A 23,597-nucleotide genomic window follows, 5' to 3' on the forward strand; every position below is an offset into this window, starting at 1 on the left:
AAAATGATTATTTATGCACACATTGAAGCTAATCATGGCCCTTATTTTTAAAGGGAATACACTCCTAATTTCACGCTGGCCCCAAGTAATGGAATAATCTATAGAAACTGTCAGCATCTGAAGAACTCCAATAAACTACTTGAATTTTTTTGCTTTATATTAAAAATATATATACTTTAAATAAATGTCTCAAATATAATGGACTTGAAAGGGGAACTGCAATGCTTTTCTTTGTATATTTAAATGGATAATTTCAAATAATCTGGTCAGAGTATGTGAAAGTAAGGCCTGTGAGCCAAAACCTTACTCCATTTCAGACTCACTTTAGCATTTGTGATATCAAGGACAGGGGATAGTCTAAAAATGGTTATGTTAGGCACTGAGTCCAAACAACCACTCTTTAAACTTTATGTTTGAGAGGGGCAACCAATGACAAAAAAGAAGGCTTAAAGTAAAAGAAGCTAAACCAGTTGTTTGGCTACACAAAGGAATAAAATGATTACTTTTAACTGTGAATCATGTAAATCTACTCTAGCAGACTCCAAGGATACAAATGAAGTTGGAAATGGCTACAATGTAATTATTCGGATATCCATTGTGAATTAGGATGCAAACATGTACAATGCAAAAAAAGGATTTTTGCTGTTTTATAAAATGATGAAAAGAGCGGTGATGGTGCAGTAATCCAGTTTATTATTCAAATGACTACAACAGCAATGTCTCCATTACCACATTTTATTTTTTTCAAACAACATATAGAGAACTTTACACAAAACAAGCCGTTACCTGCTTTAAATATTTACATAAAACTTTGTAGAGACGGAGAAAAAAAAACCATTCTTTGGGTCTGACCATGCAAAACAATAAATAATCTTCCTGACAGTGCTTCGCATGGTGGTTTCAAGACTGCCATTCAGCAATAACAATTTAAAAAAAATTGTTTTCAGATTTTAGTTGACTGCACATAAAACTGCCCTGGTCCACACAGTCATCAGACATGCTTCAACAGCCCAAAAACCTCAAGACTCAGAGTGGGTCAAGTGCAAGTCAGCATATTAGCAACAGTACATTATGCACTCTTTCGTTTCGGGTAATCTTCACTATTCCAGATTGAAGCAACACATAGACCGGAATAGATACAGAAATGAAAAGTGGGATGTGTGATAGTTTTTTGTGAAAAGCGTAGATTACTCAGAAGAACTAAAGCATCCTGGAAGGATGAAGCACTGTACACAGAAGACCTTAGATGTTTTGTTCAACAGGGTCTTAAAATGTTTTCAGCGCGCTCTTGTCCCCAAGACACAATGAGCAGGAGCTAGAAGTTGACTTCAAGACAGTAGAGTTCCCACTACTTTTATCCTTCAGCAAGGCGACAAACAGTGTGCAGACGTGATACCCCAATTCCTTCTGCAGGCTGGGTCCAGAATCTGCTCCTCCCTCTCCCTCTTCCCATTTGCTGTGGCTCAGGTAATGACTTGTGGCTCCCAGGACTGGCTGGCCATCTGGGGGCGACACTGTAAAATGACTGGAGGTCCCATCGGGGTTTGACTGTCCAGGCAGAGGCCACTGACCATGTGCTGCAGAGCTGTGCCCTTTGGCTTCCACTTCTGTAAAGACCAAAAAAATAATTTCATGCTGGTTTGTTAACAGATGTTCGTGCACATTGACTCATTCCTCTTAATCCATTGCTCATAAATGATGTGCATCAGCACAGGAGGTTCATGTTAGTAGTGAGAAATGAACTGAGTCAGGGGTGGATTGCAGTAATCACATGAATGACTGACTTTCTGCACCCTTGGTGGAAAAATCATTGTACAGCCAGCTGCAGAGCACGGCAGCCTGCCATCCCACGAGAGAAGAAACAATTTATTTCTGCTGATAAGATGTCCTGTGTAGGGGCCATTTTCAGTCATGTGCATATACTGTGTAAAGTTATTTATTTTTATACCTCAGGAGACTTAAAGGGGCTTCAGATGTGGATATAGATTTGTGAGAAAGTAAACTTTCCTTTTTACTTTCCTTCCCCCACCTTCACCATTCTTTGCCCTCAGATCACAAGGTGTCCTGAATCAATCTACATAATGACTCTAATCTTTAATCATAGATAACACAGACTCAATTTGTTAATGCATTTCTCAGAGCTGAACATTAATTCAGAACATCTATTCTCATAAATAACTTAAAATCAAGTAAAGAATCTGGCATTTCAACTACTTATTACTTTTACTTGAATACATGTCATAGAGAATGACTACATTTACTCAGGATTTTAAAAACAAAATATGCAATATCATACCAATAAACTACCCAGTAAATTTGCATAAATTTACAATTGATTCTTTTCGTACACGATTACCTGATCTTTTTTTTTAATTACAAGTATAATGCACAGTCATGTGACCCAAGTCTGAGCAGTTCAGCAATATTCTTTTTTCACTAGAACAGTTACAAAGCTGGTCATTCATTTTGTTCCTTTCTTTTTTACAGATGCACTATTCTTGGAGTCAGTTTGCACTGTAACGTTTCAAAATAATCCTAATTTTTTCAGCACTGGGCTTACAGCCCCTCACTTCAGTCTTAAACAAGCCATTTTAGTTACATTGGAGGGGCTACTGGCATACAAACAGTGAGGATATACATCAACACTGACATAATACAAAGCCAGTCGAATATTGTTTTCTACCATCACAGTGTGTAAAGCAAATCTGACAAGAAAGCTGAAAGGAAAGCCTGCCAGAAACACCTGTCCCTCAGGCAGGATGTCTACAAATCACCAGGCATAACTGGTTCCTTTATTGGGTCACTGAGTAAGTACTCAGAGCTGAACTGACTGCCAAGTACAGATATCAAGAGCCACATGGAGGCTTATTAAAATTTAGAGGTGAATGTGGGGTTAATCTTCAAATCCCAGAGACAGCGCATCTGTGTATGCACGTGTTATTACACTGTAACTACTAGAAGAGTGTGCTCAGTCAGAACTTTTGTTTAAGGAGGAAATAATATGTCACTGCGCCAATGCATCAATAAACAGGAGACTGTAATATGCAACTGACACCATTATTTTGTGACCTGTTGGCCAGAGAAACTCCGAGTACTTTATTACATTTATTCATTTTGGCATTGGCTCTAAACAGCTTTTAGACGATCACTGGATCTGATATCGCCTATAAAGCCCTAAACATAATGAAATTCTTTCAGAATTGCTGAAAGACTTGAAAACTGAGAATATGAAAAAGACATTCATGGCAGAAAGGTACTATTCTGGTACTATTACTATAAAGGATTTCAGGCGGTTGTTTAATGTTGACATTTATGTTTTTATAAAGGCTCCATTGTCACTTTATGCCTACAGTGTTAATTATCTTCTGTGCAGCAAAGTCAAAAACACAAGTATTATTTTTCTTTCTCGGGGATTAAAGCCTCAGGACAAAGAGACCAAATGTTCCCCACAGCAATAACTGGTTTCTTGTTGATGGGCATCCTCCCAAAAATACTCTCAAAGGACTTTGATGGGCCAGCTGAGAGATGAGAGGAAAGCCTGGCAAGAATCCGGCACATGGTTTGAGTTAATAACTCCCTCTATGGTGTCATAAATCACCGTTCAGCCAACTCCATTCCCCCTGGGATGCGAGCATTAAATAATCACAAAAAGGAGAACAAGGAAGGAACAGGGTGGGGTCTGAAGTTATGGGAGCATTTGTTCTACTGCATCTATAAAGTCAACTACTCTTATTTGGCAGGATCTGCATCAGTGCAAAACTCAGATTGTCTCAGCCTCCTGGCATCATCAGCAGGCGGGCTGCTGAGCATCTGCGCTGAAACCATCTCTTATGTCCAAATCTTTTATGTTCGACTTCAGGTCTGCAAGTGGCACATCAAGCATGAACAGCTTGATGCCAAAAGTGAAGTAACCTTCTGGAAAACCTAAGATATTAGGTTAACGGTGACTGGCAGCACAAGATTAAAGCATGTCCTGTTTCTTTTCTTAACCCTTAGTTAACACAAAGACAATTGCACAGTGTGTGTGTTAAATGTATGGACACCACCAAGCTCAAGATAAATATGCTCACCTATGTTATCCTTTAAAGCTATTACTATAAAGCTTATTTTTTGATGAACGGCTAAAGTGTCCCTCACTGACTGCTAGCACAGACTGTTTAATTTGCTATGACCGATCCACAGGCAATAGTAAGAAAAACCGCTTTAGTCCAGTTCTTTATGGCTCTGAAAATACAATTTGATCAGCTAACAGTATTTCCTCTTACCTGTCTCGGCTCTTTTGTATTGCAGGGCTCCATCTTGACCTTCGACCCCGCTGTGAAAGCAGAAATTGCCAGGCAAAGGTCCTGCTGCCGGATCAGCGGCTCTATTAACTCCCATCTCTGCAAAACACAGAAAATGTAGGACTGCTATCATCTGAAGGAAGAATGTGAAATAGACCGGTGGTTCTTAAACTGTGGGGGTGGGCCCCACCGATACAGAGTGGTGCCACTACAGGAATGTTGTGGTGACCATGTTAAAAATATGGAGTTAAATTTAAATGTAGTCTTTAATAATGCACTTTTACTAAACTGGTAAAAATGACACCTGTGCATCAGGCACTTTGCTTCAGTGGGTTATGGATTTCCACTAATACGAATAGGAAATCCCATTTTATGCCCAACTTGTTTATAAAGATGCAGTCCTGGGACACGATTTAATTTAATGGGACCATAAGTGAAAATTCTGCACGCTCAAAAAAACTCAAGCACACCTTTTAGTTTATTGAATATTTAAAGGAAGGATCTCTTGCATACTTCAAACAATATGTACCAGTGTTTTTTAAGAGCAAGTCAGGCCACATATGTATAATTAAGCAAGCATTACACACACACACAGAGGCACCTATATTAATATCTACCATTCACTGTTTACAAATTGGGCTGGTGAACAGCAGCATAGAATTTAAAAAGAGTTGCATTTTGCTGAGACAGCTTTAATAGAACTCAATTAGAACCAAAAATGAGAGCGTGCAGGGCAGAGTCTGATGTATTTCTAACAATAACTGTGAGCCACAATAAATCGCCCTCTAGTGGCAAAGTCCAGACCTGCGACTGTGGCCTGTTGGCTCCGAGGCCCCTACACTCTGCCAGCCCGAGGCCGTCGGTCCCACGGGTCTCCAGACACAAACCGCCCTGTTTCAACACACTGGACACTGCTTCCTGCTCAGGGACCCTGTAGGGAGCCAAGAGAGAAGAGACAGGCGCAAAGCCAGTGAAAGGTCTTATTTCAACAATAAAGAACAGATGGATTAAACTGAGTAATTGAATTGCAACGCTAAGTAATGTGCATCATTGCAACATGTTCTGAAAACGATATACAGTTACACTCTGAGAGACCAGACTTATTTGGAGCGGATACAGCTGAAGTGGCGAGGGAGTAGCTTGAGAAAAAAGCTCATGAGATACGAGCTGATAACCCACTCAGAGGTTCCCACCCAGATCATTTATATTTAGATGACTGGCTCTGAACTTCGGGGTAATGGCACCTCGAGGGGTTTTGAGATTACTTCAGGGGGAAACAAAACACGTTATATCTTAAAGGAAACAGAGCTTGAATGTTATTTCTGCTTCACCAGAGCCTCTTCCAGAGATCAATCAGAAGTAAACATAGGTGAAAACATGATGAGAACATTTCCATTTGTTGGATTCTAATAGTGTTTGGAAATGTCTTTGTCTCTCTTGCATAACAGATAATTCAAAACAGATACTAAAAAGTGATCCACAACAACAACTATGATGCACTGCATAAATAATGTATATCTCCACTGAAAAATGGATGCTCCCCGTGGAGAGTCTGACACTATGACTCAGTTTTCATATCCATCTGCTGATGGAAAAAGTTTTTTTTCTATGATAGCCATACATATGACCTCACACATGTGAGCAAAAAGAATACTAGTTTTCACACTAGATATTTTCCAGTCATTGCCAATCGAATCTGAACTTTATAAGTGCAGAAAATGCAGAAAGTCTCGTGCCAGTTAATCTTTTAATATCGACTCCTTTAAGTGTAAGTACAGTAATTAATAAAGCTTATGCATAGGTTCAATAAGGGACATCTGTAATCACTCAGCTGTCTGCTTCCTAAGTGTTTGGCTCCTAGTCTATTCTTTACATCACTTCAATTTCTCCACACTGTCAAACTCAATACTAACATGATTACTCATTTTACATTGTGGGCCAAGTACAACCTTCTTTGATGTTAAATAGACTGGACCAAAGAAACTCCCCTTTCTGTCAACCTAACTATACCTTAACTAATCATTGTGAAAAAAAAGACATTTCTATTGTAGGTAGTGAAAAAAACAAGGATTCTTCTGTCATCTAATAGTTTATTTACTACTTCATTAGTTTGGTGTAGTATAAATAACCACAGGGGAGGTTTTTATTATTAGGAAAAGTTGTAAAAGTACAAAGTTTATGACTTCCACTGGGTGGGATTGAAGTCTTGTGTTTGACACTCCTGCTCTAGTCCAATCATTTTCTTACCTGCTTCCTGTGAGCCAATCAGCTTCCATTCTATATACTTTAAATCTCTTTTGTCATTCTGTCTTTCAGGCTCTCGTTTGTGCAACCTGTCTTCTTCCCATCTCTGCCTCACCCGGGTCACTCAGAGCCCCGTCGAAGCCTCCATCTTCATGCTCACCACCACTAGTCTACTAGGCTCCTGTCACTGATAGGATTCCATTCTGCCTTGATGGATCATCGGCATCTAATTACCAAACAGCTAAACTGAATTCTGTGTCTCAGTAAATTGTGTTCAGTTTTTCCAAATGATTCCTCCTTACTGAAATAGTTTTCTGTATGTGATAAAAAATGTTGCAAATTGCACTTTAATTTTTTGTGTTCCAATGCTGTGCCATTAAGGGAGAATTAAACGTTAACCTCGTTACCTCAGCTCGGGATAGACGTTCTCCATGTACCAGCGGAAAGGTTTGCAGTTCAGCTTCCGTCGCAGTGCCAGACGGTCTGTGATACTGCAAGACCAGATAACAAGAATATTTAGGGACAAAGAGAAATAATGTAAAGAGAACACATAAAAAAGATAAGGAGGAGAGAATGAGAAAGAAAATGTGGATTTAACCTTGTGAACCTGCCATCAACAGCTTATGGAGTATGAATTACAGACTCAGCTAACACAGGTTTTCTTTAAAATGTTAAACCAGTGTGTGTGGGTGTTTTATTTACTGAGTTTTGTTTTTTTGCTTCTTACTTCTTATATTTTTGCATTTTTACTGGTGTTGGGCCTTTTATACAAAAGGAACAGAACTTGTAGGTACAACAGATTTGACACTGACAACAGTGTTGAAACTTCATTGTTCTGGTTTCATCTATCAAATGTAAGGGTTTGTTGTCTTAACTTGGCCACCTTGGATTGAGTAACATCATCACAGGCATTTTAAAATTATCTTCACAGAACATTCAAATCCCCTGAATAATCTGTAATTACAATAAATAAATGTTAGTTGAAGTCTCAGTGCATGCAAATTTAAAAATTGGTGTGCAAAGCGTTTTTTAAATGCTTGCATATAAAACTTGGTACCTTATAAACACCTCGGAAACTCAGGAGACACAGAATCATTGTGTTAAATATAAGCAAATATGAGCAAGGAGGATGACATTATAGCAGACAAACCTGCCGAAGGCTTTTCCCTGAGCCGACGGCCTCGCAGAGTAGTAGTACTGTTTATACTCATCCATCCACACTTCAGCGGCCCGACGGGTGTTCCTGTGTGGACAGAGACACAACACCTGCTCAGACACAGTAATGACAGCGCTGCCAGCATTCCTGCAGCCAGCTTTAATGACAGTGCTATGCTTCTGGAGCCTTCATACGTCAGCTATTCTCTGCAGCTCCACTACAAATATTATTGTGCTTTGAGATCTTACATTTTATGTGCATTTTCAACTAGTAATGTTGGATTTGATTCATAAAAAGCAACATTATCTAAAGAGTCTGTCAGCAACAGCACATTATGGGTAATTATACAACAGTTCAAAACCTGCAAACTTGCTGCTTTAGTCTTCCCAGACAGAGCCAGATATTTGTGAGTAACTCCACCTTTACTAGGTATTAAGAACACTAATGTATAATGAGCTCTGCGGATGCTTTCATAGTTCTCTTACACACTCATCTCTCACTGGCACTTGCGTCAAGATCTGTGAAAAGTGTGAGTTTGCCTGGCGAAGCATTTAACTTCACACTGAGTGGAGCTGAATCATGTGACATTTGAGATTTTAGGGCGAACAACAAGCGAAACGTCATTCTGTTGTTTCCGTGTTAATAACTGTCATCGGTCAGACCAGCCTACTCACTTAATGTAGGTAAGAGCGTTGCCCTCTGGGAAATCGTACGGGTGCCGTTTCCTGAACACATGACCCACGCGGCTGCAGGGAAGAATCTCCAGACTTCCTCCGCACAGCCACACCCGGAAAGAAAGCTCTGCAAAAGGAAAGATGCAGTGGTTGAGTCCAAAAATGCAGGCAAACCACTGAAGATGTGCCTGTCATTTTGTCAGTATCTCCTAGAATTAATGCCCTGATGTGTATCATTCCAGTATCAGTGCAGTATGCCTGCTACTGTTTCCTGTAGCAGATGGCTGTTAGCTGTAAATCATCAGAATGAAAGCAGTCATAGTGGATCATTCAAATTCCAGGGACATATTTAGCATTTTGGAGATGCCGGGCATTCAAAAGAGCCAGGCATGCAGACTTAACACATGAAATCATTTTATGGGAAACGGCTTTGTTTTTTACAAAATAAATTGCACTAAATTGACACAAAAATTATCTTCTTTAATATGTGATTAAATTATTTTTGTTAGAAAACCTTGTAAACACAGGACTTAGTATTTATTTTAGACTGAATGAGAAAATTATTCATAAACATTATGACTTTTATTTTGGTAAGTACATGTGCTAACTCTGATCCTCCTACTTTCCTGCTCCTAGCCAACACTAGGTAATTGTAAATGTCATCAATTAACATAAACTTGTTAGGAATCCTTCATCTTGAATAAAGTTGGGAATATTGACATTGTTAGAGTCTGGTAAGTCTTTGCCAGCAGAGTAAGGCTTAGTTTTATTTAAAGACATTTGGTGTGGGATGCGTGTGGAGGATGGTATGATAATAAAAGTCATCTGATTCAAGTAGGGTTAGAAATCATCGATGATCTCACCAAAGTTCTCCCCTCCCCAAATGTCCATGTGGGTGTCATACTGGCCGAGGTGGTTGAACCAACTCCTGTCCATGACGAAGATCCCACCAGCGATGACGGGAGTCCTGCAGAGTAGAGGAAGGGAAGGAGTTACAAATCTTCACTTGCACGCTTATTCAGGCAGACCTCATCAGAATCACCAGAAGGGAATATATTCCAGAAAGAAACAACAAATCAAAGGAGCTTAAAGTTGTATTTTGCTCAGCAGATGTTATGCATTAACTACTTTGCTGCGATTTGGATGTGTTTTAGGGGGAAAACACACCACAAAAAGACTGCAAATACCAACATAGAAAGGACCTGACTATGATGATTTATCTTGAACTTTTGTAGAGTAAGATAAGTCTCTCTATTTTAACTTTAGTCTAATCCAAGAACTAAAACTGACATATTAATCCATAATGTGTTATTCACATACAATATACAGTCACATCTTGCTGGTACTGGGGTTGGATTCTATTTATCCCTCAGAGCTGCCTTAATTTTCTTATGGCACAGATAGAATAAGGTGCTGGAAACATTCCTCTGAGATTCTGGTCGATGTTGAAATGACAGCATTGCACAGTTGCGGCACATTTGCCACGATGTGACTCTCCTGTTCCACCACAGGCGGCTATTTGAGTACAGTGTCATCTTCAAGAAACCAATCTGAGATGATTTGAGCTTTGTGACTTTGGGTTCATCTATCATGCTTAAAGTCACTGAAATCACTTTTCCTCCCCGTTCTGATGCTTGGTTTGAACTTCAGGGGGTCATCTTGACCATCTAAGTGTCTAAATGCACAGAGTTGCTTTCATATTGGTGGATTAGATACTGGCATTAATGAGCAGTTGAACACACACGTCTATCATATCTAATGAAGTGGCTTGTGAGGGTATAATGCATAAGAGAATGTTCCAGGTATGAGTCAAAGCATATTATCACACTAAATATCATTGTAGACATACCTTATTGCCTGAGTGGGGTCACTTCTTGCCATCTTTTGCTCAATGGGAATCTGCTCCCACTTGAAGTGGAGACTCCAGTCAAATCCTGACAAAAAAAAAAAGCATGGGGGAAGCAAAAGGTCAGCTCTCATCTTCAAATTTATATTCCTGTTGTCTAGACATGAGTCCAAAGCAGACAAGATAGATATTTTGGCTGTAGTCAGTTGCATGATTTCACCTAATATACTGGCCTGAATTTAATATCAATCATAGCCTTACATCTGTGGAAAAACTCTCTTCTATAAATCACTGCTTTTCAATAAAACAATGAAATATTTAAACCTCTTTTATTGTTCAGTCATAGGTATTGAATTCTGTCAGGAATCACAATGTCATGTCACAAAGGTTTGTTAAACCTGCAGATCTCTGTGTGATCATCTACCACTGTGTATGATCAGTTTATTACGCCCTGACCTCCTCTCAGGTCAGCAGAGGCAGCCAAGTAGGCAAAGTTATCCAGGCTGATGACGTCGATGATGGGGCTGACCACTCTTGTATGATCCTGCATGGGAGGAGAACACAATGACATGTTATTTTGAATTAATTCTATTATTAAATATTTAAAGTCTTAAATACTATTTGTTTAATTTATTTCAACAAATCGAGATGGATTAAAGTTTTAAAAAATACTTGAAAAAACACTGACTTTCAGTTGAAGAATAAAACATATTTAAACCTTTGCATTTCTAACTTCAGGTTTTTCTTTATAATTTCCAGCCTCTGATCAAATAAGAAAGAAACAAATTAAATAGAGCAAGAACATTTCATAAAATTGTATCCTTATTAGTAGAAAGAAGCTATTTGTTTAAATCAAATAATTTTTCTGTAAGAACTGCGTACGGTACTCTAAACATGCATGTAAGCTCTGATTATTCTTTTAATGTGAATAATAACAAGCACGTACTGATTACTTTTGAAGAACATAAGCTGAGTATCCCTAACCTTCCCATTAAGCCCTCAAATCTGACCGTCAGCTGCAGATCCAACACAAACTCTAAAAGACAGAACTGCTGATTGGTTTGTGCGTACTCGAGCGTGTATGTGCTGCCTGCATCTGTCTGTGAATGGGTGCCAGTGTCCATGTAGACAAACAGCTTATAGCTCGGGACAATCCAAATGAGTGTTTCCAATTAGAACCGTCCGTCTCTTTATCAGAGATTGAACCCGTTGTGAACTCTGTGCTTGTTGCGCCGAAGAGTGCGGGGGAAGAGCGAGTGTGAAAAGCCACTCTGCCAGAGAGCAATTTAAAAGGTGATGCTCTCAACAGTTTTAAGCAATGGACATTTATTGGGCTTTTAATGAGTCTCTGTGATTTGGTAATGCATAAAGTGGCTGCGCTTCCAAAATCAATGTCACCTTTTTTCTGTGTTTGAATTTACGACACAGTACTCTGCCGGTGAAATAGTATTTGTTAACTGAAACAGGTGTGTGTGTTATTCTGTTAAAATGTGCTATCACCATATTAACATCATGTCAGATGGTGCTACACAGCTATCCACCATAATTAGTGTGATAACCAGCTAGCCCTGTCCTGTCTCCTAATACCATTTTGTATTTCACAGAACCAAATGAGACACAATAATACAAAAATGTGTTGTCACGTCTGTTGTCAGTCCAAACATTTCTTTCATAGTCTATGATTCTGATCTCTGTCAATCATACTGAGGAACGGGCGGGCGACGAATTCACAATACGCTCTTGACATTTGATATGTCAGGATCTCTGTTTCTTCACTTTATCATCCAGGAATGCTATCAGTCTATGGCTACGTTCACACTTCAGGTCTTAATGCTCAGTTCCGGTTTTTTGATCAAATCCGATTTTTTGGTCTGCTTGTTCACATCAGATATGTATCGGACTCAGTACCACATACGAAAGTGATCCAGATCGGATTTGAAAATATCGGATTTGTGCTGTTTACACTGACATACCATGATCGGATATGGTCACATAGGGTCAAAAAAGTCAGATTTGATGTGCTTTCGCCTGCAGTGTAAACGTAGCCTTTGAGTAATGAAACTCAGACAATTCATGCTGCGGTAAAACATGTTTTTAACCCTCCATATATATTAGACTTTTCCTTCAGAGCATTACAATTATTCTTTATGATTTAATAATTTAGTTAAAGAAACTGTGCCAGTGAAGATGAAAACAAGCAAGGTAAAGTGACCACATAAGATTAGCCAGACAATTATTTGAATCATGTTCCCTTTACATTTGTCAGTGAGAAGCTCATTGCTGCACATTAGCAACATTTGAATTACGCTGTCACGCCTGCTGGTTTTAATTAACAAAGGAAAAGCATAATTAAGTTAAAACAGAGAAGATTATTATTCATCATTATTTCTGCCCCCCAGAGGCTTTAATAAAACCAGGGTTTGGTCTCTGGGACACGAACAAATGCAAGGCGGAGTGCAGTTGAACTCTGGGGCTGGTAAATTATCACTGAGGCCGGCGCTCTCATGAACGCCAGACTAAAAGATTGTAATGCAAGCTGGATGAGTCACAGCTGCCCAAAGCCAAAGAAACACAAACAAGTTTTGCGCACACCCACAATGTGTCGAGTCTTGTGATTATAAACTGTGAGGTTTGCACTGAAGAAACATGATATGTAGCTTGACTATATAGCTTATAGCTTGATTTGTCCTGCATGCAGTTTCTGAATGGGTGCACTTTTTCTGCTGTACTTTCTAAACAAACAGAAGACTTTTGTCCTTCAGCAGAATAAAGCCCTATTTTATTTCTTGCAGATAAACACTTAGTCTTCTTTTCAAGGAAGGCCAAGGGGACAGGGATGTATCTATGGATATCAGTCTTTTTGTGAGATATACTACTTTTCTTGCCAAGAATTAAATTTGAAGACTGTTAGAGTAATCATGTCTATGCGTTTAATATCAGAGTAGAGTCAGGAGATTCTAACCTCAGCTTAGCCCGAAGGTTAAAGAAAAAAAGCTGGAAAAACTATTCAAATCCCAAAGAGAACATCTTAAGCACATCTTTGAGGAGAAAAGGGGTCAAACATGTAATCTACATGGATTTTATCCCTAGCTAGATGTTTTTTAGTCTTTATGTTTTAGCTTTCAATATTTAGCGGTTAGAGATATTTCCACTAAACTCTTGGCAAGAAATTAGTCAGTCCTTTATCAGGGAAATGAGCACATATGGTAACTTGAATGGACATCAGAATTGTCCTCCCTGTGTCTCTCTGTGACCTAATTTAATCGGATTAATCAGCAGTTTTTCAAACTTGAGGAACTCCTCGATTGTGGTCATAACGAACAATGGTAGGTTGTTGAAACTCATGCATTACAGCAGGGGTGTCAAACTCAAATACACCGTGGGCTAACATTAATATTTATTGAAAAATAAATCTTCCTCCAGATTTAAGAATGAATCTCTTCTTATGGACTCAAACAAGTTTTGCTGAAAAACTGAATATGGAACAAGCAAAGCTTAATACTAAACAATATATATATTAGCTGTATAATACCAGTAGGCCAGCTCTAATAATAATTTGGTATGGCTTCGTGGGCCAAATGTAATTAGGCTGTGGGCCAAATTTGGGCCGTGGGCCAGAGTTTGACACCTATGCATTACAGTATATAGTCGAAGAACTCTCCTAAAGGCTGACATTTTGCTTTTTGATTTTGCATAGGATCCAGATGTGTGAAGTTTGCTGTTTTTTTGTTTTGTTTTTTATATCCAGCTGTGTGGAATGGAGATTTAAGATGCACCTGGATGAAGTAGATGGAACTCAAACACAAAGTGGGCATTTAATGCAGCGGCTTAGTGTCCAGAGTTCAAAATCCAAAAATGCACAAGGAGCAAAGCCAGGGGATCCAAATATCAGAAATGACCAGGAAAACAAAGTCAGGAAAAAAAGGGAATACATGGTTAAGAAACACACAGCTACATGGATGACATGACAAAAGTAGACTGAGACAACATATACACAGCTGATAATGAGGGAAGTGCAAATAGGTGGGGACTATACACATTTAATCAAGACAATGAACAGGGGAAGTAAACTAGACAAGATACAGAAGACCAAAGAGCTACCAGAGTAAAACAGGAAATAAGATGAAAATGAACAGAGAACTAAGATTAAGTCTTCAGCATAAAAGAAAGATCATACGTGTGTCCTCATTAGGATAGGGATTTGTGTTGATGTGTCCCAGTGTAGCCTATGCCTCCAACATGCAAACATTTGACCAACAACATGCAATTAATTTGCATGAATGTAATGTCTTTGATATGCTGCTTAGAGATGGTGGACTCTCAAAGCAGAGCCAATGAGACCCCATTGAGCATTGATAAGAAAACTGATAAGGAATTGAATTGATGGGAATTTCAATAGTGGAATCGGAATGATTAAATTCTTATCAATTCCCATCCCTAGTAGCTAGTAAAAAGAACCTAATCCAAAGAGAATCCAAAATGCAAAACTCAAATGACATAATAACATATACAGAGGACACAGGGGAGAAGTAATAAATATAACACAAGGATCTTTGTTATGTTCTTTGAAAGTAGAAAAGCACTGAAACAAATGTTATTGTCAACCTCACAGGTATACTATAATTAGGTGAATAAGACAATTCAATTCACTGGGTGCCAGTTGAGCTTGCTGGTTGGGCAGGAGCCCATATGCTATACAGCTGAAATACAGGAGCCTGGGTTCAGGTTTGGAACCCTTTGCTGAGTGTCGCCCTGTGCTCTTTCCCGTCTTTCCTGTCTTCTCTGTGTTGTCACATAAAGGCAAAAATACCCCAAAAAGAAAATTCGAGATGCCAGATATCTTGTAAAGTAAAACAACAAGCCACAAGTTGAGAAAAGTATTGATATTTCTTCTTTTCTCAACTCTTTTCTTGTACTGTAGCCTGGAGAAGCAAGCATGCTGCTAAAATGCCAAGCAAGAAGAAAATTAAGAAGCAGTGCATTGCTGACGGGGAAGAAACTGCAGGAGCTACATCACAGTGTCACACATTAGTGCGAGTCATGAACATGAGAAAGGTGATTACTAAGAGAAATGTGAAATGAAACAGCTCCTGCTGACTAGAGTCATTGGGACAGCCTGAGATTGGTGCGGGGGTTCTCAACCATAACCAGTCACAGTCACAGGATGCTAATAATGTCAGGGCAGGGAGGAGACAGTCACAGGTCGTTACTCATCAGCAGGTGATGAATTTATTTCCGCAACTATATCAATAGTCATTTCTTAGGAATTAAACATTCATCTCTGCACACGATTTTGTGCCGCTATGTATTTCCATTCTCCGTGCACCTCACTTGTGTGACTTTGTGAGAAAAAGAAAGCAGACTGGAACAGAAACAGTGAGTGCTTACTGCTGAAATGTCCAAGAAAGTTCACATGGAAATACCACCAATATTTAAAATAAATAAATAAATCCACCACATAATGAAGACTGGCTGGCATCGCATCATATTTTGAAGTGTAAAACACTTGCGGCCGGATGTGACAGTACTATAGTGCTCCTGATGGACGGCCTAATTATTTTTTTAAGAGGCAGTGAATCAGGAAAATCTGTCATTAACAAAGAGTGTTATTGATTTAAAGATTATGCTGTAAGAATAAATGCAATAACGGTCCACGGCACCACAGCTGCTACACAAAGCAGCCAACTCAACCAAACCACTCCCTCATTATCCCATTCAGAGTTTCCTCTATAGCGGAGACTCAGTTGTGAGAAGCTAATTAGGATTTTGGTCACTCAGTAATCATCATCTTGTCTCATTAAAGTCAGCTCCCAAGTGTCACTGACCAATATATTAAGCAAATAAGAAAAAATGAACCCAAATCAGGCAGAGACAACTATATATAGCACAATTTCAGTGAACTATATGAAGCGATTTCATGCAAAGGACAGAGTGGAAAACAGACTGAGGAGGAAAAAGCCCACCAAACTTTTTCCAGCTGCGGCAGAGCAGCATTTGACATCTGGTATAGTCTGACTTGAATCTTAGCTGAACAAATTGAGTGTTTATTTAACAACACGCAGTGCCAACATATTGCATCACAGTCAATAAAATCTACCACAGAGAAGAAAATAACTGTTCCGCCTCCAAGCATATGCATGAGGCTGTGCGTGCGGATATGTGCAGCATGCATTTAAGTGTCCGATTAAGTGTGTGTGTGAGCATGTGCGATTGTACCTCCTTGACTCTCTGTATCATAGGCTGCAGCCAGTCAGTGTTGACCTCACAGTGGCTGTCCAGAAAGGTCAAGATCGAAGCAGAGGCCGTGTTGGCTCCTCGCACGCGTGATCGGATCAGACCTGAAGGAAACACATGACACTGAAGTCTCAAACTGCTCAGATGGTCACAGTTTTATTAAACTGATGCTGTTTAATGCAAGTGTTGTTGTCAAGACTCTGATCCTTAAAAGAAATCTCTGGAAATCACATTTTCTGGTGACATCTTGAGTCACTTTTAAAAATGCTTTATATTGATTTAAGATGTCATAGTCATTTTTTTTGTCGACAATAACTATTCTTCAGTCTGTGGACAGCTATTAATCACTCTAGCAGCCGTTCTGAATGAGCTTTAGGAGAATTGATATCTGCAAAAATCTGTATCTCTGAAACTGAGATGGTTATAATTACAGGCTCCTTTGTTTCCTCCTCATGTCATCATGTTCTGGATGTTCCTCACTCACACGGTCATGACATTTACATCTAAAATAACTGTATCAAACTGATTTAAAAAATGGCTGAAAGTATTTAAATCTTTCTCATCCATTGCACATTACAAATAAGCAACACTGCACCCTGTTATTTGAAAAGACTTAAAAGTCCATTTTGAGGAAATACAGTATGTTTAAAGACTTTTCTTAAGGAGAGACGACATTGTACCAAATAAAAGAGACCCTAGAATGAACATGGATGAAAAAATAGCGGTTTTGTGTAACATTCTTCTGGTTGGAACCTCTTATTCGTGAATAGACAGAAGGGATATAAATGTGATGGAAAACCTGATGTATTCCTTGAGATATAAAGCAAACTGCCCTCATTAAATGGACAAAATGAATCACCATCACTAAGATGGTGACTCATTTCAAGGATGAGGTTGCCCTCATATCTGGACCTGCATAAATTGAACAACACAGACACAAAGTCACCCTACTTAGGTCTCATGATTTTTTCCCCTTCTTCCTTTATTTTATATAATATCTCACACAAAGGATTGGAGAAATCTCTGTGTGCAAGAACTAGCTAAAGAGTCAATATTTGATGGCCATGATCTCCAGGCCCTCAGGCAGTACTGCGTTGTGGTTTTGTTATAGAAATCACTGCTTAGGCTCAGGTACACTTCCAGAAATCAGCATCTGTGAACACAGTTTGTTGTTTCATCCACAAATGCAGGTGTAGCTCTATGATACAAAGAAGAAGCCATAAATGAACATGATCCAGAAATCCTGCTGTCTTCTTTGGGCCAAAACGAACTTAAAATGGACTGAGTGGAAAACTGTTCTACAGTGAGATGAATTTATATTTTGAATCCTTTTTAGAAAACAGAATTTCAGAACATTTCAGAACCTTGTCTTTCTAAAGAGGAAAGAGACCCTCAATCTGGTTGTCACAACTCAGATGACGTGACATCTTGTACATGTGCAAAAGGCATCATCAATGCTGAAAGGTATTCGAGCTCCCACACAACGTCTTTTTCAGGCAAGGCCTTGCATATGTCAGCAAGACAATGCCAAACCACTTTATTTATCACAACAGCATGGCTTCATAGCAGAACTGTCTGGGTTTTGTTCTGAAGTCAAAGATCGTTAAAATAACACAAATTTACTAAATGCTTTTTGTTTTTAATAGAACAAGAGTTCGAGATCTTAATTCTGAGCTGATTATGTGCACCCATGAAGTTTATCATGAATAACCTGAGTGTTTCAAGAGGAGGTTGTTTCTCTGAATAATTCAAAGGATGATTTTCAGAATTATCACCTTTCTTTTGTAACAGAGAAGAAAAAAAGAAGAAAAGAAACGTTCACTGTCCTCTATTGCTAATACAAGGATCAACTGCCTTAGTTTTTAATTAATTCTGCTGGAAACATTTCTCAGAGATATTTTGGTCCTTGTTGATATGATAGCATTACACCGTTGCCGTTTGCACATACACGATGGGAATCTCCATTTCCATCACATCCCATATATAATCTATTGAGATCTGGTGACTGTGGAGGTCATTTTTAAACTCATTTTTATTATCAAGAAACCAAGAAAGGATCTGAGCTTTGTCACATGGTGCACTTTCTTGTTGGTAGCAGGTATCAGAAGATACACTGTGATCATAAAGGTTAAGGTGGATGTGGTCAGCCATAATACTCAGGTAGACTGTGGCATTTAAACAATAATGAGCTGAGAGTGTGCCAAGAAAATATCCCTCACTCCATCACACCTTCACTGCCAGCCTGAACCACTGATACAAGGCAGGATAGACCCATGCTTTTACGTTGATGAGTCAAATTCTGACCCTATCATCCGACTGTTGCACCTGAAATTGAGACTCTTCAGACCAGGTGACATTTTTCGAGTCTTGTGTTGTCCAATTTTGGCAATCTTGTGCAAATTATAGCCTCAATTTCCTGCACCAGTGTGCTCTTCTGCATAGCTTGGTTGTTACTTCCCAAAGGCTTGAAGCTTTTTTGTCACCCAGAGAACTACTGCTCACTGGTTGTTTTCTCTTTTCCTGATCATTCTCTGCATGTGGGAAAGTTCAAATAGATCAAAAGTTTCTGAAATACTCAAACAAATCAAGTTTCTTCCTCATTCTGATGCATGACGTTTAACCGAAGCTTCTTTTGACAGAAGCTTCATGAGAATAAGCAGTGCTCAGTTTAAGGCACATCGTTTACACAAACACAACCTTTGTTTTACCAATGAATGAGCTTGAATCACACCAGTTCACATTTCATCCTTCCCCAGTATAACCTAAGTGACATTTGAGAGTAGGATTGCGCGCCTGGTCAGTTAAGGCACTTCACCTCTTAGGGAGAAACAGTAATTTATCTGGTGCTGTGTTTCGGGCCACCTACCAAATGTCAGGCCAATAGATTACTCATCTGTGTGCTTTTAGTTTACACCAACACACGATGAAAAGACCTCATATTAAGCTGCTAAATGTAATGTATGTAATCTATCTAGCAATGTGAATACTACATATTAGACACACACTGGCTATTCCACAGTTCTCACCCATGATAGCAAAGACTTCCTGCTCGTGCTTGTTTGGTGTAATTGTGGGTACATTTAATGCTTCAGTGCCTGATGACCTCTGGCAGCAGTTTGACGCATTAAAGCAGAGAACGTCAATGATGCCTGATGGTGTGAAGCCATTAAGAGCTGAAAATCAATCCAGTCACAAGGACAGGGACTATTTGCTTTTACTTCAGTAAACTCTCAGAGGGCTGTATTTTGCTGGATCATCTTGTTTAAAAAAAACCTCTTGTGTATTTCTACACGAGAAAGCCTATGAAAAAGATAGATTAAGATTAAGCTTATTATAATTTGTGGACGTGGGTTTTAAGGGTGGCAGTAAAGAAAGCTAAACTTGGGCTTGTGGACTGTTGCTGCCGGACATTAACAGCATGTGGCCCAAAAAATGCGTTATGCTGTGAGTGCAAGAACCTGAGAAAAATGGATTATCAAACAGTAACACGACTTATTTTAGCTTTTAGGTCAGCCGAACTTCCCTGATTTGGAGCATGAATCTCATTTTGGTTCAAATTAATCTCAAATAGACCAGCACACCATTCAGTAATGGCACATAAAACAGTATCTTCAAATTAAGTGTGAAGAAATTTGCAAAAATGGGATTTCTTAAGAGAAAAAAAAACCCTTGCATTTCCCACATTCAGTCTACTGTCATCAAAAACAAATGCTAAAATGAAACAAGTTGGTACAGTCGTTGGTTAAACCAGCTTACGTGGTGGGTCACTGGAAAGGCTGTTAGTAAGAAGCTAGAAAACCTGACAATGATTCAGACCTGAGGCCTGGATAAAATGAGCCCACATCTATTTCTAACAGCGTGCAATACAAATGTTTCCTGGTTAGAAACACAGTAAAAAAAAAAACTGTACCCTGCATTTCCACAATTTCCACACAGTAGGCTAGACTGAACCCTTTGACAGACTAATCATTGTGTTTGACATCCCAGAGTTAGAGAATAAAACTCATTCAGGTGCCTGTGAGCGATCGAACAATAAAGTGAGTGGTTCTAATAAGTACTGCCACAGAATTTAGTCAAATGAAAGGTGTGAGAGTGCAGAAAAAAGGAGATCAAACTGTAAGGAATGCAGATAAATCCAGAAACATGGATCTATACTTACATGTGACCAAACACAATTAATAATATTAATGATATATAAGTCTATGCTTCTACAAAAATTACTATAACTGTCTATTTGCCTTAGACACGCAAATGTTGATTGTTTTATGTTTATGAAGGATCAGATTTTATGTTGATTTTTGAGTTTTGAGCTTTTAGCCAATATATTGTAGTTATGATTTCTTTTTAGGTCTTTCTAATATTTTAGCATCTTAAGCTTTGAGTCTTACGTTTTGTCAGTTTAGTTTAGGATTCTTTTTTTAACGTCATATTATTTTAACAATATTTTGCCTCAATTTTCTTCAGTTTTGGTCTCTGTTTAGTTTTTCTGGATTTCTGAACAACTTTCAAGATGTTTTACTGTTTTCGTGTTAGTTTTTACACTACGCTACACTACACTGACCACCTCTAGCCGTGCATTTTGCCTCTACAAACATTTGTGAAAGAAGGGATCACTCTAAATAGCACGCCGAATTCGAGTGTCGTAAGAAGCTACTTTTGTGATGAGTCAACTTGTTGAATTTCTTCCCTCGCAGATATTCCTTCATCAACTGTAAGTGATATTACTGAAAAGCAGAAGTGTTCAAGAACCACAGGAACTCAATCAGGAAGTGGCAGACCACATAAAGCTACAGAGCGGGGTCAGTGAGCTATGAAACATATAGTGCACTAAAGGCACCCCCGTGCTTCTGACACAGTAACTGCAGAGTTACATACCACCTCTGGCAGAGAAACAGTGCACTGGGAGCTTCAGAGTGTGGCTTCTACATGTCCAAGCAGCTCCCAGTACTCCATACAGCATATCAGCTGTCAGTAGTATATCAGTATAGTATATCACTACTATCAGTCAGTAGTATACAGTGGATAATAAAGTATTTTTTATTGTCTATTTTTTTTATTCACACTTACATTCTTTAGATCATTAAACAAATTTTAATACTAGACTAAGATAACCTGAGTAAATACAAAATATAAAGGATTATTTAATTTATTAATGGGAACAAAATGTCCTTTATGAGAAAGTAATTGTACCCTAGACCAAATAACTGGTTCTACTCATCCTCAAGCATGTGTGATAACTGGCAATGACACTTTCACATCACTGTGGAGGACTTTTGGCCCACTCTTCTTTACATAATTGCTTTAATTTAGCCAGATTGGAGGGTTTTTGAGAATGAATGGTCTTTTTAGGTCATGCCAAATTATGTCAATCGGACTTAAGTCTGGACTGGACTTTGACTAGGCCACTTCAAAGCCTTCATTTTGTTTTTTTAAGCCATTTAGAAGTGGACTTTGGATGGTTTCCTTGGATTATAGCTCGAGCTTCCGAGAACAATCTCATAACCGGATATGTTACTTCAAACTTTCTGGATGAGTCAGCGAAGCGCTCTGCTGAGAAAGTTCACCACTCTTCCATGTTTTATCCATTTGCCATGGAAATGGCTTTGTAGCCCTTTCCAGACTGATAGAAGTCAATGACTTTGTTTCTCAGCTGTTTCTTTAGATCGTGGCACCATGAGCTGCTTTTTGAGGTCTTTTAGCCTCCTACACTTTGTCAGACAGGGTTTGATTTAAGTAATTTTGGGATTTAATCTGGCAGTCTGGCAGTACTCAGGCCTGTCTGTGGGTACTGAAATTGGACTCATCTTTCCAAAAAATGTGGTTAATCACAGTTAATTCATGATTTAACATAGGGCCAGGTTTGCATAGCTTTTTCTTCCTCTTAATAAATGAAATCATTATTTAAAAACTATTTTTTGTATTTACTCAAGTTATCTTTGCCTACTATTATAATTTGCTTGATGCTCTGAAAAACATAAATAAGACTAATAAGCAAAAAAACTAAGGAATCAGGAGGAGGCAAGTGTAGATCCTGTCATCATTTTTCATGCTGTCTGTGGATGTTCCTGTTTCTTCTTGTCAAGGTTATTATAATTAACTAAACCGACGGTAAAAACAAAAACTAGGATTGAAAAATAGATTTTAGTTTAGTCAACTAAAATTTATTTTTCACTCCTAGTTTCACACACTTTCACACAACAGACTAAAGTAAAATAAAAATACAGAAGAAATATCTTTAGTTTTAGGGTTTTTTGGTAAAAAATAAATCATTGACATGTTTATTGAGACATACTATAATAATTAGAAAGACTAAAAGTAACACTGAAACAGTTAATAAAAAACAATAAAAACCAAAAACTCACCCAGTAAACGAACTGAAACTAAACAGAATTAAAAATAAATAAATGAATGCAAAATAGAAATCTGTGATAACTCTGCTTCTTCTGTGTCCTTGCATTTATTTCCTGGCTCTTTGTGTTTATCCTTTTGGATGCTGTCAGTTTCTTGTGTATTCTTACAATTTGGCCTCATCCATCAGCAATTACAAGCCCACTTTTTCCTGTGACAATCACTTTTTTAAGCATTTTCTGTTTTTCACTGTGTTGTCACATGTTGCTCTCATTACATAAATGATTTTCTTTTACATAAAATGACTGAAACAACAGTTGTTCATATCTTTTTGGTCTGTTTCTGTTTTCCATTTGATTTGTTTTTTCCACTCCAGTATTTTTGGACACACATTTTCAGTGACTATCTGCTGTCATGTGAAGCATTTTTACCATCTTCGCCTTCACTTGTCTTTCTATGAATTATTCCTTTAAAAAAGCCACACAAAATACATCCCGTTTTCAGTCCAATATCTTTTCCATTAAGTCATTTTCCCCCCTTCCCATCGTTCCCCTTGTCCCCGCACACTCACCCTCTCTCCTGCCGTTCCTCAGGCAGCGCACTTTGGGGATCTGAGCGAGCAGCTGGCAGTCTTCAGCTGGGGGAGGAGAGCAGAGGAGATGGCATTTTATGGTGGAAGGAGAACACACACTGAGAAAAATATTTCTCCTCGCTGCCTCATCTCACACTCTGTCACTCACCCAAACCCACAAGCACACCACGCTGCCACACTTACATGGATTTAGTGCACTTAAACAGACATAAACACAGAC

At 38.7% G+C, this 23,597-nt stretch overlaps 1 protein-coding gene across 1 annotated transcript in view; it reads right to left on the bottom strand.

Annotated features, from left to right (window-relative positions):
• Positions 1 to 721: 721 nt before the first annotated feature.
• galnt16 (UDP-N-acetyl-alpha-D-galactosamine:polypeptide N-acetylgalactosaminyltransferase 16) overlaps positions 722 to 23,597 on the bottom strand; it is a 36,799-nt gene continuing 13,923 nt past the window's right edge. Inside the window, exons 5-15 of the mRNA XM_006798620.3 lie at positions 23,357 to 23,422; positions 16,420 to 16,541; positions 10,660 to 10,747; positions 10,207 to 10,291; positions 9,221 to 9,324; positions 8,358 to 8,484; positions 7,678 to 7,770; positions 6,935 to 7,018; positions 5,088 to 5,214; positions 4,266 to 4,382; positions 722 to 1,607 (exon numbers count right to left, since the gene is read on the bottom strand). Coding sequence (XP_006798683.1) covers positions 1,464 to 1,607; positions 4,266 to 4,382; positions 5,088 to 5,214; positions 6,935 to 7,018; positions 7,678 to 7,770; positions 8,358 to 8,484; positions 9,221 to 9,324; positions 10,207 to 10,291; positions 10,660 to 10,747; positions 16,420 to 16,541; positions 23,357 to 23,422 — 1,157 coding nt within the window. The 3' untranslated portion in view covers positions 722 to 1,463. The remainder of the gene's footprint in view (positions 1,608 to 4,265; positions 4,383 to 5,087; positions 5,215 to 6,934; positions 7,019 to 7,677; positions 7,771 to 8,357; positions 8,485 to 9,220; positions 9,325 to 10,206; positions 10,292 to 10,659; positions 10,748 to 16,419; positions 16,542 to 23,356; positions 23,423 to 23,597) is intronic.

This window comes from Neolamprologus brichardi, chromosome 19 (assembly GCF_056152115.1).
Source record: "Neolamprologus brichardi isolate AB-2024 chromosome 19, ASM5615211v1, whole genome shotgun sequence".
Lineage (NCBI taxonomy): Eukaryota > Metazoa > Chordata > Actinopteri > Cichliformes > Cichlidae > Neolamprologus > Neolamprologus brichardi.